The sequence below is a fragment of the Staurois parvus genome, unplaced genomic scaffold (assembly GCF_062004578.1).
Source record: "Staurois parvus isolate SC_StPar_1 unplaced genomic scaffold, SC_StPar_1.0 ptg000581l, whole genome shotgun sequence".
NCBI classification, from domain to species: Eukaryota; Metazoa; Chordata; class Amphibia; order Anura; family Ranidae; genus Staurois; species Staurois parvus.
In genome coordinates, this window is record NW_028318377.1 from 2,537,410 (window position 1) to 2,553,282 (window position 15,873).

The 15,873-nt window shown below is 41.8% G+C and overlaps 1 protein-coding gene across 3 annotated transcripts in view; it reads left to right on the plus strand.

The window, feature by feature from the left end:
• The window catches only part of FAM53A (family with sequence similarity 53 member A), a 117,166-nt gene that overhangs the window by 54,076 nt on the left and 47,217 nt on the right, over positions 1-15,873 (plus strand). For 2 of the 3 annotated variants that reach the window (XM_089692275.1, XM_089692276.1), the window contains exon 3: positions 13,143-13,197. The exons of the other annotated variant lie outside the window; for it this stretch is intronic. In XM_089692275.1, coding sequence (XP_089548401.1) covers positions 13,143-13,197 — 55 coding nt within the window. The remainder of the gene's footprint in view (positions 1-13,142; positions 13,198-15,873) is intronic. 3 annotated transcript variants of the gene reach the window in all.

Here is a 15,873-nt window from a genome sequence, read left to right on the forward strand (position 1 = left end):
GTCCTCTAGTGGACCCTGTGCTCACTGCCCGGCACCATAGAGCTCAATTGGCATTTGCCACTGAACACCAGATTTGGCAGGTCCTCCACTGGCGCCCTGTGCTTTTCACAGATGAGAGTAGGTTCACCCTGAGCACATGTGACAGACGTGAAAGGGTCTGGAGAAGCCGTGAAGCCTGTAACTTCGTTGAGCATGACCGTTTTGGTGGTGGGTCAGTGATGGTCTGGGGAGGCATATCCATGGAGGGACACACAGAGCTCTACAGGCTAGACAATGGCACCCTGACTGCCATTAGGTATTGGGATGAAATCCTTATACCCGTTGTCAGACACTACACTAGTGCAGTGGGTCCTGGGTTCCTCCTGGTGCACGATAATGCCCGGCATCACGTGGCAAGAGTATGTAGGCAGTTCCTGGAGGATGAAGGAATTGATACCATTGAAAGACTTCAACGCTCGCCTGACCTAATTTCAATAGAACACCTCTGGGATATCATCTTTCGGTCCATCCGATGCCATCAGGTTCCACCTCAGACTGTCCAGGAGCTCAGTGATGCCCTGGTCCAGATCTGGGAGGAAATACCCCAGGACACATCCATCGTCTCAGGAGCATACCCCAATGTTGTCAGGCATGCATACAAGCATGTGGGGGCCATACAAACTACTGAGTACCATTTTGAGTTGCTGCAATGACATTTCAGCAAAATGGACTCGCCTGCTGCATCATTTTTTCACTTTGATTATTGGGGTGTCTTTGATGGAAATGAAAATCATCAACCTACAGTATAGAGGACTGAATTCAAACGATGGGGCATCCTTATGTTTCTAACACATTACCCAGTCCATATCAGTATAGATATCCAGCATGAGATTTTTCCCCATTGAGATCTGATATGTTTTCAAAAGTGCTTCTTTAATTTTTTTTGAGCAGTATGTGTGTGTATGTGTATGTATATCTATGTGTGTGTGTATGTATATATGTATATATATATAATGTGTGTATGTATACGTAATGTGTGTATGTATATATATATATATATATATTTATATGTGTGTATGTATATATATATATATATATATATATATATATATATATATATATATATGTGTGTGTATATATATATATGATCAGCTCAAGGCTGAACTCCAGGCAGATACAAAAACAATTTAATTCTGTATTTATACATCATTATGCATTTTTTAAATGCAGGCAGTGTAAGCAATGAAAATGACCTGGTATTGGCTCCTTCCTTACCACTGTACAGCAGAGACACGAGAAGGGAAGCAGCAAATTGGGTTAGTTGTGCTAACAAGGGACATGCTGGCAGGAGGAGAGCACTGAGTGACATTTCATTAATCTGCTGCTTCTTTCACTGTCCAGTCAGGGACTGAGGGAAGGATAAGACCTTAATGTTTTAGCTAAAGTGGAGTGCTTTTGAAAAAAAATATTTAGCAGTTTGTCTACTTCCCCCACTGAAAAGGTTAACAGCTCCTATTGCCTAGGGGATGATGAAGTGATATACTTTATTTCCCACTCCAGTGGCAGCTCTCCATTCTTTTTCACTAGACTGTGATGGGCCCTTGATGTCCTTATGTACAATGTAGAAATGCTGGTTCCTGCATTGTACAAGATATCAGAGTGCTGTGGCCAGGGGATGCATGAAGAATAGGAAGTATGCAGGGACAAGGAATAGGGTATATCACCTGATTTATCATCCTCCAGGCCAGTGGTCTCCAAACTATGGCCCGAATGTGGCCCTTTGGTTGCCTTTATTCGGCCCCTGGGGCACTATTCCTCCCATTGACGCAAGACACTGTTCCTTCCATTGACGCAAGACACTATTCCTCTCACTGACACCAACCATGGGACCTAATTCCTGTTACTGACATCAACAGGGCACTATTCCTCACACGGACACCAAAGATGGGTCACTTTCTCCCACTGACACCAACTATGGGCCACTATTTCCCCCACTGACACGATGGGGCACTACTCCCTCTAATGCCAGAGATGCTCTGTTTACTCCTACTGACACCAGTCCGGTCCCCCTAATGTATGAAGGACAGTAAACTGTCCCTTTTAGAAATTTTGGAGACTCCTGCTCTAGGCAGAATGGCAGTTAACCTTTTGCAGTGTGGAAGTGGACTCACTGCAAGGGTATATCTTTTTCCTGAGTTCTTGTCAGTGAGTCACTAGGCAATTAAGCCAGCAATCAGATGACAGCCCCTAGCTTGCACCTACATAAAGTAAGGTGTCACCATTCTGTTTTCCTTCACAGGATCCCTTTCAGGTTGTATGTAAGTTCAACATGCCTCAGTAACGAGATGGTCCAAAACAAGCGATTAGCTTAATGATCCCCTATCTGGGAAAGCTTGTTCCCACTGGTTCAGCGTTACATGAGGGATTGCCATGACTTCACTAGCCTGAGGTAGCAGCTGTATAACTGGGAATAAAACCACCTGTGAGATCTCTATTCAGGCTGATGCAAATGGATCTTATTAAACATGAATTGCAGTAAAATCACAGGATACGCCTAGGTAGCTTTGTCCGAGGTTGCATAAGTTTTGAGATTTCGTATTGAAAGCACTGTGTGGAGTGCCTTGACTGGCAAGTGGTTGCAGGTTACACTGTGTTGGTTTCAAAGTACAGTAAGACTTGCTGAAATGAGTTATGTGCTTACCCTGAGTCACATTTCATTTAAACTGGGTTAATTGTCTATTATACCTGGGACCTTCAGGGTTGGGTGGTGGGTGAGTGACGTACACAAATTAGAGGAAAAGCGGTATGGTTGCCCAAGTATATGATCATATCTTTCAAATAAAATTGGCACTTAAGTCTACTTTTTTTTTTTTTTTGAGACTGGAAAAAGGCTAGAACCTCTGTCAGTTTTTTATTGCTTTTCCCCTTCCTGTCATGAGCACACAGGGAGTGAAGAGTGATGTCCCTAATAGGGAAATAAATGACAAAAGATGAGAGATTCTAATCATTTTCTAGTCTGAGATACTTCTACTGCTCTTAGGCCGCATTCAGACCTGAGCAGAAGAGAATTTCAGGCATTGTTTTGAGTATTTTATGCACATAATGTTAATGCAAGCATTTTTAGAAGCATGTTTCAAGTGTTTTGTACATGTGTTTTCAAGCTTCAGGCTTTGTTTTAGTCAACAGAAGTCAGTAGGGGGAGGAGACCAGTTTTTACAAGGCTAAAAAAAAACCTGAAATGCGCCTGAAAAACACTCAAATGCTTTATTCAAGCATCTACAGGTGTTCTCATTGAAGTCTATGGAATCAAAAATGCTCATATCTGCCTCAAGTAGCTTTTGGAGCATCAGGCTTTGAGCTACAGGCGTTTGAGAGCTTGTATGTGAACAGCCATATTGAAGTACATAGGATTTAGACCTCATGAACACAGGGAATGGATTTAGCCCCCTGGTGCCCAACCTATGGTCCTTTGGTGTTTGAAGTTCTGCCCTTAGGCCCCAGCAGTCAGTACAGAGAGCATTGATTTCTAATAGTTCCCTCAACGGTAGTAAAGTCTAGTGGTATAATGCAACATTTCCCTAGTCTGTCTCCTATAGCATGAAGTATCCAACCACTCCTGTAGAACAATCTCTGACCATATCCAATAGTAAATCTTTAGTCTGTTGCAGTTTTCTGTAACATTACATGTAGCACAGTGGATAAATGGATAGCACTTCTGCCTGGCAGTACTAGGGTCGTTGGTTTGAATCCCAACCACGGCACTACCTGCCTGGAATTTGCATGTTCTCCCTGTGCCTACGTGGGTTTCCTCCCACACTCCAAGGACATGCTGGTAGGTTAATTGGCTCCTGTCTAAATTTGGCCCTAGTATGTCTATGTATGAATGTTAGGGACCTTAGATTGCACACTCCTCGAGGGTTAGGTACTGATGTGAATGTTATATGTGTGTGTATATATGTGTGTGTGTGTGTGTGTGTGTGTATATATGTGTGTGTATATGTGTGTGTGTGTGTGTAAATTGACAGGGCTATAGAAGTACCATTATTATTATGTGGCCTTTTGGAGACAGTAGGAGCTGCATGTGATGCCCCAATTACCTTGCCGGCGGTTTAGCTCCGCTGAATGTTTTTTTTTTTTTTTTCTCCTGGCAGGAAAAAGATGTTTAGCAAACGCACCTGAAGCTGCATATCGCACATGTGTTTAGGCAAGTCAAGTATTTTAGTGTTAATGGATTCCATTAGCCAAAATAATTTATTCTGGCCATTGGAATACATTAACTCTTAAACGTACTTGTACATGTCTAGATGGGGTAGCACAGTGGCTAAATGGTTAGCACTTCCACCTGGCAGTACTAGGGTCGTTGGTTCGAATCCCAGCCACAGCACCTCCTGCCTGGAGTTTGCATGTTCTCCCTGTGACTGCGTGGGTTTCCTCCGGGTACTCCAGTTTCCTCCCACACTCCAAAGACATGCTGGTAGGTGAATTGGCTCCTGTCTAAATTGGCCCTAGTATGTGTATGTATGAATGTGAGTTAGGGACTTTAGATTGTACGCCCCTTGAGGGTTAGGGACTGATGGGAATGTACAATATATATATATATGTAAAGTGCTGCGTAAATTGATGGCGCTATATAAGTACCTGAAATAATAATAATAATGTGTTTAAGAGCATTGTAGGTTTTTCTGCTCTTTAGTTCCTCTCCTGAATGTGCTTTTGATGGGTTTACTTTCAGCCTGTAAATGGTTCCCTTCTAATTCACCTGTAAATGCCTGTGAGACACAGGCTAACATAGAGGTGCCTTTACAGGCTGAAAAAAAGCCAAACGCCTGTAAAAGTGCGTCCACATTCTGCACCCTGAAGGCAGACATTGGAGCGATGAAACAGTTAACTGCAGCCATTCATGTGATCTCCTCCTTGAAGGTTTGCTGACCAAGCCTGCAGGACGGTGATATGATGGGTGCGGTGGGGAGATCCTTTCTGAGCACACAGGGAGAAAATGTTGCGTTGTGCTTTCAGTGCTTGTATAATTAAAACCCTTTGCCTCTAGCTATATGGTGCTTTACATGCTATAAGCTCTGACTTGCTTCAGAACTGGGTCACTGTAGGTGGAATCTACCATATACAAGCACTGCTCATTCCTCCTAGATTGTAAGCTCCAAGGAGCAGGGCCCTCGAACCTCTCGTGTATTGTATTGTTACTGTCTTGTCTCATGTACTGTCCCCCACTATAATGTACAGCGCTGAGCAAACTTTTTGGCGGTATATAAATACTGTATAATAATATAATTTCTCTGAAATAAAAAATCATGCAAGCCAAAGTGAAAGAGCTGGAGTTGAAGTGATTCTAAGTATTATATGTACTTACAGACTAGGCTTCTGAAACATTAACAAACGTTGAATCAAAGTGATCCTTTATATCTTAAAGGGGCTACATTTCTTGATGTGCCTCATGCCTATTAAATTTTACAAATGCAAAACATCTTTAAAAAATGCCATAGAAATGCACAGGCTTATTTCATATTAAATTTGTTTATTAATGATCCTTTTTAAGGGATCCTACTTTTTGCTGCCTGATGCACCCGTGTTAAATTGGCTCGATATTTTGTTTTGAATGCTTCCTCCAGCACGGTTTGTCTGTTGTGGCCTATAAGCTGCATACAGTATTGAGACCACAACAGGCCACATCTGCTGATTGTGGGTTTACGTGCTCCAGACACTCAATGTGTCACATATGTCTCTAAGATCAATGGACATACTTACATCCTTTGTAAGATTTAAAAAGTACATTTTGAATTGTACAATAACATTCAGCTCTGGGTTTGCTGCTGCTTGTATCTAAGATTCCATTGGCAATGTCTTCCATCGGTAGTTTTTCCCTTCCAGCAAGGCTTTAACCAGCACTATGATTTCTCCCTTTTTATCAAATTGGGAAGACTCGACATTATTTGGTTTATCAATGACAATACCAGTTGTGCAGATACGTGAATTTGTATTCGTAGCCTTGAAAACTGGCACATATCCCATAATCCGTTCAACCTATCAACAGACATTCATAGCCAAAACTCCACATTTGGGTAGGAATTGACCCCTCCATGTACGAAAAGTGTCAATCATATTAAGAAATCAGAGCGTTGTTAGCTCAGGCAGGGCAAGGTGCACTTCTATTATGGCCTGACACTCAGATTCCCTATCTTATAGGGAACATCTGATATTGCTAATTGTGCCTAAGTACCCTAAAAAACCCTTTTGACTTGAATTTCTCCTGGGAAAGAAAGAAGTGCACTTCCTGAAGTGACTGTGCCTAGCAATTCATGTTCTGAAGCCTCATAGCTGTATATAGTATTCAATCATCTAAGGCAGGGGTTAAAATTTCGAGTCCAGACCTACTAGCCGGTCACAAAACTTACTCTCCACCAGTTGCTCCACCCAACCTTGCCCAGGTCCACCCCCAACCCCGTACCGCCCCCAACCCTGCCCCCAGCCACGCCTTTTTAAAGCTTATGAAATTACATTTTTCTTTAAAATAGTCCAATATATTAAACTGTATACAGTAATGTATATCCCCCTCCCCTGTACTCCATTATAGTGATATGACGTGTATACAGTAATGTATATCCCCCTCCCCTGTACTCCATTATAGTGATATGACATGTATACAGTAATGTATATCCCCCTCCCTGTACTCCATTATAGTGATATGACATGTATACAGTAATGTATATCCCCCCTCCCCTGTACTCCATTATAGTGATATGACATGTATACAGTAATGTATATCCCCCCTCCCCTGTACTCCATTATACTAATATGACATGTTTACAGTAATGTATATCCCCCCTCCCCTGTACTCCATTATAGTGATATGACATGTATACAGTAATGTATATCCCCCTCCCCTGTACTCCATTATAGTGATATGACATGTATACAGTAATGTATATCCCCCTCCCCTGTACTCCATTATAGTGATATGATGTGTATACAGTAATGTATATCCCAGCTCCCCTGTACTCCATTATAGTGATATGACATGTATACAGTAATGTATATCCCAGCTCCCCTGTACTCCATTATAGTGATATGACATGTATACAGTAATGTATATCCCCCCTCCCCTGTACTCCATTATAGTGATATGACATGTATACAGTAATGTATATCCCAGCTCCCCTGTACTCCATTATAGTGATATGACATGTATACAGTATGTATATCCCCCCTCCCCTGTACTCCATTATAGTGATATGACATGTATACAGTAATGTATATCCCCATCCCCTGTACTCCATTATAGTGATATGACATGTATACAGTAATGTATATCCCCCTCCCCTGTACTCCATTATAGTGATATGACATGTATACAGTAAAGTATATCCCCCTCCCCTGTACTCCATTAGAGTGATATGATGTGTATACAGTAATGTATATCCCCCCTCCCCTGTACTCCATTATAGTGATATGACATGTATACAGTAATGTATATCCCCCTCCCCTGTACTCCATTATAGTGATATGACATGTATACAGTAATGTATATCCCCCTCCCCTGTACTCCATTATAGTGATATGATGTGTATACAGTAATGTATATCCCAGCTCCCCTGTACTCCATTATAGGGTAATGACATGTATACAGTAATGTATATCCCCCTCCCCTGTACTCCATTATAGTGATATGACATGTATACTGTAATGTATATCCCCCCTTCCCTGTACACCATTATAGTGATATGACATGTATACAGTAATGTATATCCCCCTCCCCTGTACTCCATTATAGTGATATGACATGTATACAGTAATGTATATCCCCCCTCCCCTGTACTCCATTATAGTGATATGACATGTACACAGTAATGTATATCCCAGCTCCCCTGTACTCCATTATAGTGATATGACATGTATACAGTAATGTATATCCCCCTCCCCTGTACTCCATTATAGTGATATGACATGTATACTGTAATGTATATCCCCCCTTCCCTGTACCCCATTATAGTGATATGGCATGTATACAGTAATGTATATCCTCCTCCCCTGTACTCCATTATAGTGATATGACATGTATACAGTAATGTATATCCCCCTCCCCTGTACTCCATTATAGTGATATGACATGTATACAGTAATGTATATCCCCCTCCCCTGTACTCCATTATAGTGATATGACATGTATACAGTAATGTATATCCCCCTCCCCTGTACTCCATTATAGTGATATGACATGTATATAGTAATGTATATCCCCCTCCCCTGTACTCCATTATAGTGGTATGACATGTATACAGTAATGTATATCCCCCCTCCCCTGTACTCCATTATAGTGATATGACATGTATACAGTAATGTATATCCCAGCTCCCCTGTACTCCATTATAGTGATATGACATGTATACAGTAATGTATATCCCCCCTCCCCTGTACTCAATTATAGTGATATGACATGTATACAATACTTACTCCTAGTCCCGCCGAGTCCCCCACGGCAGTGGAGAGGGTGTCTCCTCTCAGCGGAGGAGAGTAGACCTCTCCTTCACCCGTCCCCTCAGCGGTGGTGCCGCAGAAGCCGGAAACCTCAAGTTGTGAACCGTAACTCTGCTTCACAGTGAGGCTTGGTGCGCAGGTGCCAGTTGCTCCATGCTTCATCTGTGTTCGCCGCTCGCCACAGGGCAATTTCTCCTCGCATTTGGCGAGCGGCTTTTTCAATCCCTGATCTAGGGTACTGTACCTGTGGCCACTGGTGCCATGTGACATGGAGTGCGATTTGATCATGGTTATGGTTTTCTTTGCTGGAGAAGATGAACCTGAGGAGCTGTATTTTAAAGATCTCCCTGCTCCTTATTTATTCATTCTGTGGATTTGTGCTAACTGCACTTTTCATGCTGCATCTTGAATATTCCCCCACCAGTCTTTAGATCACTAGTCATCAGGGGGGAAGCTCTGAGAGCAGGCAGGAAAGCACTACTGGCCTACAAAAAACGACCACCTCTGCAGAAACACCATGCAGGACAAGGGTAGATCAGTAATGCTTTTTTTTTTTTTGGACACAGCCCCCCATAGTTCAGGTTCTCAAACAACTAGAGGACTTCATTTTGGCCAGTCAGGTCATCTACACCCCCCCCCAACCTTTCTTGGAATTGCACTGCTTTTTCATATATGCTTCAAAAAATTGTTTATGTTGACACTGGTGCAGTCTGGGTAATGTAGGGTTAACCTGTCTGCCTCCGCTTGGTTTCTTCTTGTGGAGTGCAGAAAGAGAAGAGCATTTAAGGATGTTTACCTTCCACCAAAATAAGCCATCATTGTAAAGGAAGTGTCTGAACAATAGTATCATTTTTGGCCTAGTGAAAAATAAATCACAGTCCACAAGGCCTTTGGAGGAGGAAGCTTGTTACTCAGCCATGTTTTATGACTTTATTTTGTTCCATGCAGTGACTATGAACTGGTCTTTTTTTAGATGCTATTTCACAATGACTTCTTATGCTGTATTCTACATACCACACGACTTATTGTTGACATAAGTGCATGTTCGAAGGCAAGCTTGCACAAAATGTTTTTAGTTTTGGGATGAGCAGCTGTGGGGTGAGTCACCGTTGGCCTAGTATGACTTTAAATCTCGCAAGATACCCCGACAGTAGTTTGTCTTCATCACCTTCCTTGTAGGCTTTTACCTGGTGCATAGAAATTCTGTTTGGTCTGTTCAATATGCAGTAAATTCAAACAATGGCATCTCCCCCTCAGTTAATTTGAGACAGATTACTCTTTCAGTTATGTTCCCCAGTTTTCTGAAAGAACAGCCTTTCCCAACATTTCCAACACACATGAACCCTGGAAATTACTTTCTGGTATAAGGGAACCCTGCTAAAAGTTACTATATCTACAACTCATGATATATTAGTGTGATGGTCAGTGGGAAGAATTATTAATATTATTATACAGTATTTATAAAGTGCCAATAGTTCGCTCAGCGCTGTACATTACAAAGGGGGACAGAACATGTGACAGAACAATACCAATACAATGCAAAACATGAGGGGATTGAGGGCCCTGCTCTTTGGAGCTTACAATCTAGGAGGGAGGGGATAGTGGTACAGGAGGAGATAGCTGTGGGGGATGGAGTGGTAGGAAGAGTGGAGGAGGTCTGCAAGTTAGCAGGGGGTGGGGTAGGCTTCCCTGAAGAGATGGGTTTTCAGGGTGCGCCTAAAGGAGAGGAGAGTAGGTGATAATCTGATGGGTTGGGGCAGGGAGTTCCAGAGGATGGGTGACACCCTGGAGACGTCCTGGAGGCAGGCATGGGAGGAGGAGACCAGGGAACTAGAGAGAAGGAGGTCTTGTGAGGAGCGGAGTGTGCGTGCTGGGCGGTACTTGGATATTAGGTCAGTGATGTAGTTCGGGGCAGTATGGTGGACAGCTTTGTACGTCAGTGTTAGGATTTTGAATTTGATCCGTTGCGCAATCGGAAGCCAGTGGAGGGATTGGCAGAGGGGGGTGGCGGAAACGGAGCGGTTGGAAAGGTGAATGAGTCTGGCAGCCGTATTCTGGATCGACTGAAGCGGGGATAGCCAGCGGCGAGGCAGGCCAGTGAGGAGGGAGTTGCAGTAGTCGAGTCGTGATATGATGAGGGAGTGGATGAGCTGTTTAGTGTTTTCTGGGGTTAGGAACGCGCGTATTTTGGCGATGTTGCGGGTTTGTTAAATATTGGACTTGAGGCTGGAAGGATAGGTTGGAGTCCAGAATGACACCAAGTACTCTGGCCTGCGGGGCGGGTTTGATGGTGGCGTTGTTGGATGTGATGGAGAAGTCAATGGGGGGTGGTGTCTGGGCTGGGGGGGGGGAAGACAAAAAACTCGGTTTTGGAGAGGTTCAGTTTAAAGAAGTGGAGCGACATCCAGTCTGATATGTCCCCCTTACAGATGGCAAAAAAGATAAATGGTGTCAGTGGCAACTTATCTGACTGGCAGAAATTGCTCACTACTCAAGGAAACCCTAGCAACCTCTGGAAGTACCCTAGGAATCCATGGTGGAACCCTGGTTGAGAAATCCTGGAAGACAGGATTTTTGTTAGCACATGCAAAAGGCTTAGTAGGAGAGGGATGAAGACAAACTACTGTACAGATAGCAGGTATTAGTCCAAATTTAGAGATCTAAACGGCACAGAGTGATATCTCCCCCTCCCCAGGTGGATACCCTAGAACTAAAACAACTTTCAGTTTTGGAATGGGAAAGAATTGAAACTGGTGACCACTATTCTTGGGACAGATGTTCTTATTGTGGTCTGTGACCTTGCAAAAATGTCCCGTCTAACCATGTCGGTGGTTAATACTGGGACATGAAGTGAGGGGAAATCCTCCCCTGCAGAGACCAGGACATGAAAAGTTGCCATACTGTAGATCCTACACTTTCCCCATTCTAAGTAAAACTAAAAAGTTTGGGCTGTCTATATATTTATATCTTTATAGAAATACGCTGGTTTTGGTTGCAGTTAAATGGTATTATTCAGTGATTCACATAGTTGCCCTGGAATGCAGCTGTCTGATTCTTCTGGAACCACAAGCTTAGATATACAATCATACAAAACCTTAAGGACCCCTGTCTGTCTGGAGTTTTATTTAAAGTGTTTAGTTTCATCTGCATGCTTATGTTAAGAGCCCTGTAAATACTTTTTAAAGTCTTTCATTATGTTTAACATTTCTAGTACTCAATTAAACTGGACCTGCACCTTCCACATGGGGTTGTGCTGTTCTAATCATCCCTCTTATAAGTTTTACATACATTAGACATTTTTTGCTGGATGTCAGTTTTTGTCCTTCCTCTGGTGCCAGCCGGCATTGATTATGTGGGCTCAGGCACAGAGAAGAAACAAAGTTTAGGTAGAGCCACTTCACTAGAGACCATGTCCCCAATGCTTTATTTACATGGCTGTCACCAAAGGCTAGTAGACTAGGCTGACCTATTCTGGGTGTGGCTGGAATACTCTGAGTGGTAAAAGTCCACTGTGAGGAGCAGTGTAAAAATATTATCTTTGGATACTTGTGTTGTCCACAAGTGTGCAAACTAAATTTTATATTCTAAACAAGCAAAGGAACTGTAAAACATTCATTGCGCTTAAGCTTTAGAGATTGTGGAGAAATCCATCTTCAAAATGCAAAGTGGAGGCATTGAAATGTTAACTATTTTCCTTTCTCTCTATTGAAATCTTGGCTGCCTGCCAGCCTTCTATTGTAAACTTGCAGCAGGTGGTTAAGCTGTTTGGCATTGACTGCAACCAACTTTAGAGTCATGGCTATGATCTTTGAGAATGAATTACATCACCGAACAAGCAGCTAAAGAAGGCATTGAGGGCTTGATTTAAAATGTACTGCTTGTTAAGGATATGTAAATACTTGAATGTCCATAGTCTTGGTATTGGTGCCTTTCAAAGCTGGGAGTTGTAACGGCTACAGAATTTTTTCATGGACTTGTTTTTGCTATATTACCAGCATTTTGAAGTACTATAAATATCAGCTTTGCTAACCACGTGATATGGTTCATTGTGTTGTGCTATAATTATGCTAGATGCTACATCTTATGAAATAATCTTGATGAATCAGCCAAAGCTCATATGTTTTATTAAATCTGTATTTTATCTGGTTCTAAGGTTCCTTTCATCATACAAATATGTAGACCTTTATGTGTTTATTGCCAGCATTTACCATTGTATCTCAATTCTAATTCTAATTGAATCTAAAAGCAGAAACAAAATCCACTAGACTCATGTATTTCAAAGAGATTTGTGTTTGCTATAAAACCATTTTCTTTTGTAAGTCACTTTCCAGTAAAGACATGATCCTGTAATGTTTTATATCAAGGCCATTTAGCAATACTACTTAACACATTACAGCTGTTACCTCACAATTTCTCACGTATTGAAAACGGAACAGATGGCGAAGTTCTGTTTTTCGTTTAAACAATACAGAGATCTGGCCTACCCCTGCAGTGAATTTTTCACCCACATTTACCTCCCCTGCATTGGCCAGTACTATGTACAGTACATCTGATTGTCATAATTTTTTTTTTTTTTTTTTTTTTAGTCCTGCTCGCAAAGTGTATGATTTGTGTATTTTTTCACACCATGTTCTGTTGTATGGTGTTGAAACTTTTTTTCCTTTGGTTAATTTCAGCGCTCTTCTGAGAAGCTGAACAATGGTGGCACCTTGTTTCCTTACGAAATCAATGGTAAGTTTTCGTGAAACCTTAGCAGATTTTTTTTCTTTATATGAAAAGCAAGGTGCTCAGCGAACAGTGGGGAGAAAAAAAAAATAGAACCCTTTTCTGGCGCTAATCATATGCAGAGCTTGAAAATATGGGTTGAGAGCCTGCTGGCTTAAACGGTTTGTGGAACAATGGGTACGAATCAGTGGCTCACAGCGATTGTATGCCTCTAAGGAGCTTTGCATATTAAATGCAGCCTGCTCTGTTGGCTAGCCGTTGGTTGGATGGACAGGGACATATTTCATCCCATCCTTCTGATATTTAAAACATTTAAATGGGCCAGATTATAACAGACAAAAAGCTGGACCCTCTCCTTCCTCGAATAGAGCTGAACTTTTTTCATCATCAGAATCCTTATTTCAGAATTTCCTCAAGTGTTGCATTCACAATTTAATTTCTTTGTTTGAAAAGGAAGTCCTTTAAGATGTAATTTTTTGTTTCTTTTGTTTTTTTTTTTGTTTTTTTGCTAATGCAGCTGTAGATCTGAATCTTGCGTTCATTGCTGGATTTGCTTAAATTAAAACCAAATCAGGTCTGGTTTGTGTGGGCCAAATTTAATCTGAACAGCTGTTTGCAAATTTAAGAATAAGGATTTGGCTTCTGAGGACTAGGTGATATCTGTCTAGCTTTTTAAAACATTTAAGAGGAAATGAAAAAGAAAGTTTCACAAAATAAAATTTCAGTACAGTTTTAAATTACATTTCCATTGTTTGAGCTCACTTGTAATACATTTCTTTTCCTCAGTTTAAACATGTGAATCCCTCACCTGGAAAAAGTCTGCAGGCAGAAGTCTGCAATGTTTTCTTTCTAGGTCAGTGACTCGCTAGGTCTTAATGCCAGGATCATGCTGCTAGGCCCAAACCTTTGGCCTTTTAACAAGTTACCATTGGTGGCTCCCATATTTCTACATTTGTGCGTGATCTATAAAAGTGAACCTGATGGTTTACCTTGCCTTCAAATGTAGCCTCAAGCCCTGTTGCTTCTTTGGTTTTTATTTTAAAGACCTCATTTTTCCATGGTTGATTCCATACTCGTGTCCTTCTGCCTCCCATGTTGTCATATTTGATGGTCATTAAAGGCATGGGGTATTTTTCCCACAAGACATCTTGAACATTAAATGGCAGTTCACATATGCACTGATTGGATGTGGTTTGAACCGCATCCAATCCACATGATGAGTAAAAAAAAAATGCTTCTCATGGTGCCTGTCGGCGCAGATACAGCGCGGTTTGAAAGTCATGTACGATTTCTGAGCAGTGACTTCAGGTTCAGGTGCGGATTACAGGCTGTTGACTTCTATGGGAGCCGTTTTCAAACCGCATATATGTGAACAGGGTAATATCCTGAGCTAATCTTGTCCTGAACCTGATGCAAACCTGACATGAACCGGTGAACAACTACTCTATCAATTAGCTGTAAAACCTGAGCTTCAATCTGCACTGCAGATGTGTGAATCAGCTCTGAGTCTTATAGTAATACATGTTTCCCCTTATTAGGTTATCGATTTTAGTTTTTCTGGGGCTGGGTTTTAGGGCTGAGAGTCAGTAACCGTACTGCTACCTGGCTGATAGCCTAGACCAGTGGTTCTCAACCTTCCTAATGCCGCGACCCTTTAATACAGTTCCTCATGTTGTGGTGACCCCCAACCATAAAATTATTTACCCATTAATTATAATTCATGAAGTGTTGTTTTACCTCCAATACTGCTGCTTTCAACACAGTAGCTGCTTTCAACACAGTAGCTGCTTTCAACACATTGGAAATATGTGTTTTCCAATGGTCTTAGGCGACCCCTGTGAAAGGGTTGTTCGACCCCCAAAGGGGTCGTGACCCACAGGTTGAGAACCACTGGCCTAGACCATCTTCGTATTCCCAACAATGTTGGCAGGGCAGCCTTGAGGTGGCCTCTCATCTGTTCTTAGGACCTAGATTCATCCTCAAGCAGCATAAATTAGGATTAAAAAGGGGTAGGCATTAGTCTTTCATGGGTATGTGTCCACATTTATGAAGATACACTGAGTTTACAGATTCTTGCATACGGCCAATCATGACTGGTTGTTTTTGTGTATCTGTAGGCAGAACCTTTTTTTTCACTTATGGATACAGTGCCAAGGGTTAGACCTTCACGTTTTGTTTTAATGCTTTATGTCCCCATTGGGGAGAGTCACCCATCTTTGTATGGGTGACAATTGTCATTGAGAAGGAAAGTGAATAGATACCAAAAATGTTATCCCCAGAACAAGAGGTTAGGGGACACTAGATTTGTAGACAACTATCTAAGAGGGGAATTTCCCCATTTTGGGAAGTTTCCCCTAACTTCCTGTTGTGCAGCTGGGAAGGAAAGTAAATCGTGGTTTCCACGGTGTTACACAGACAGCAAAAAAAAAAAGAATAAAAATAACCTAGCAGGGGTTTAACCCCTTTTAGCAACACATACACTTGGATTGAGTCCAGCACCTGGAAAATGCCTAAGACCCCATGCTTTCATTGAAACTAGGAAACACTTTGTTTTATCCAGCTAGATGATGGCATAAAGTGCCTCATTGCTTTAGACACATATAAAATAAAACCGTAAAACCAAGACTAGGATCCTTTTAAAGTTTTAATGACTTTAATGCACATGAGGAAGCTCTGAATAAT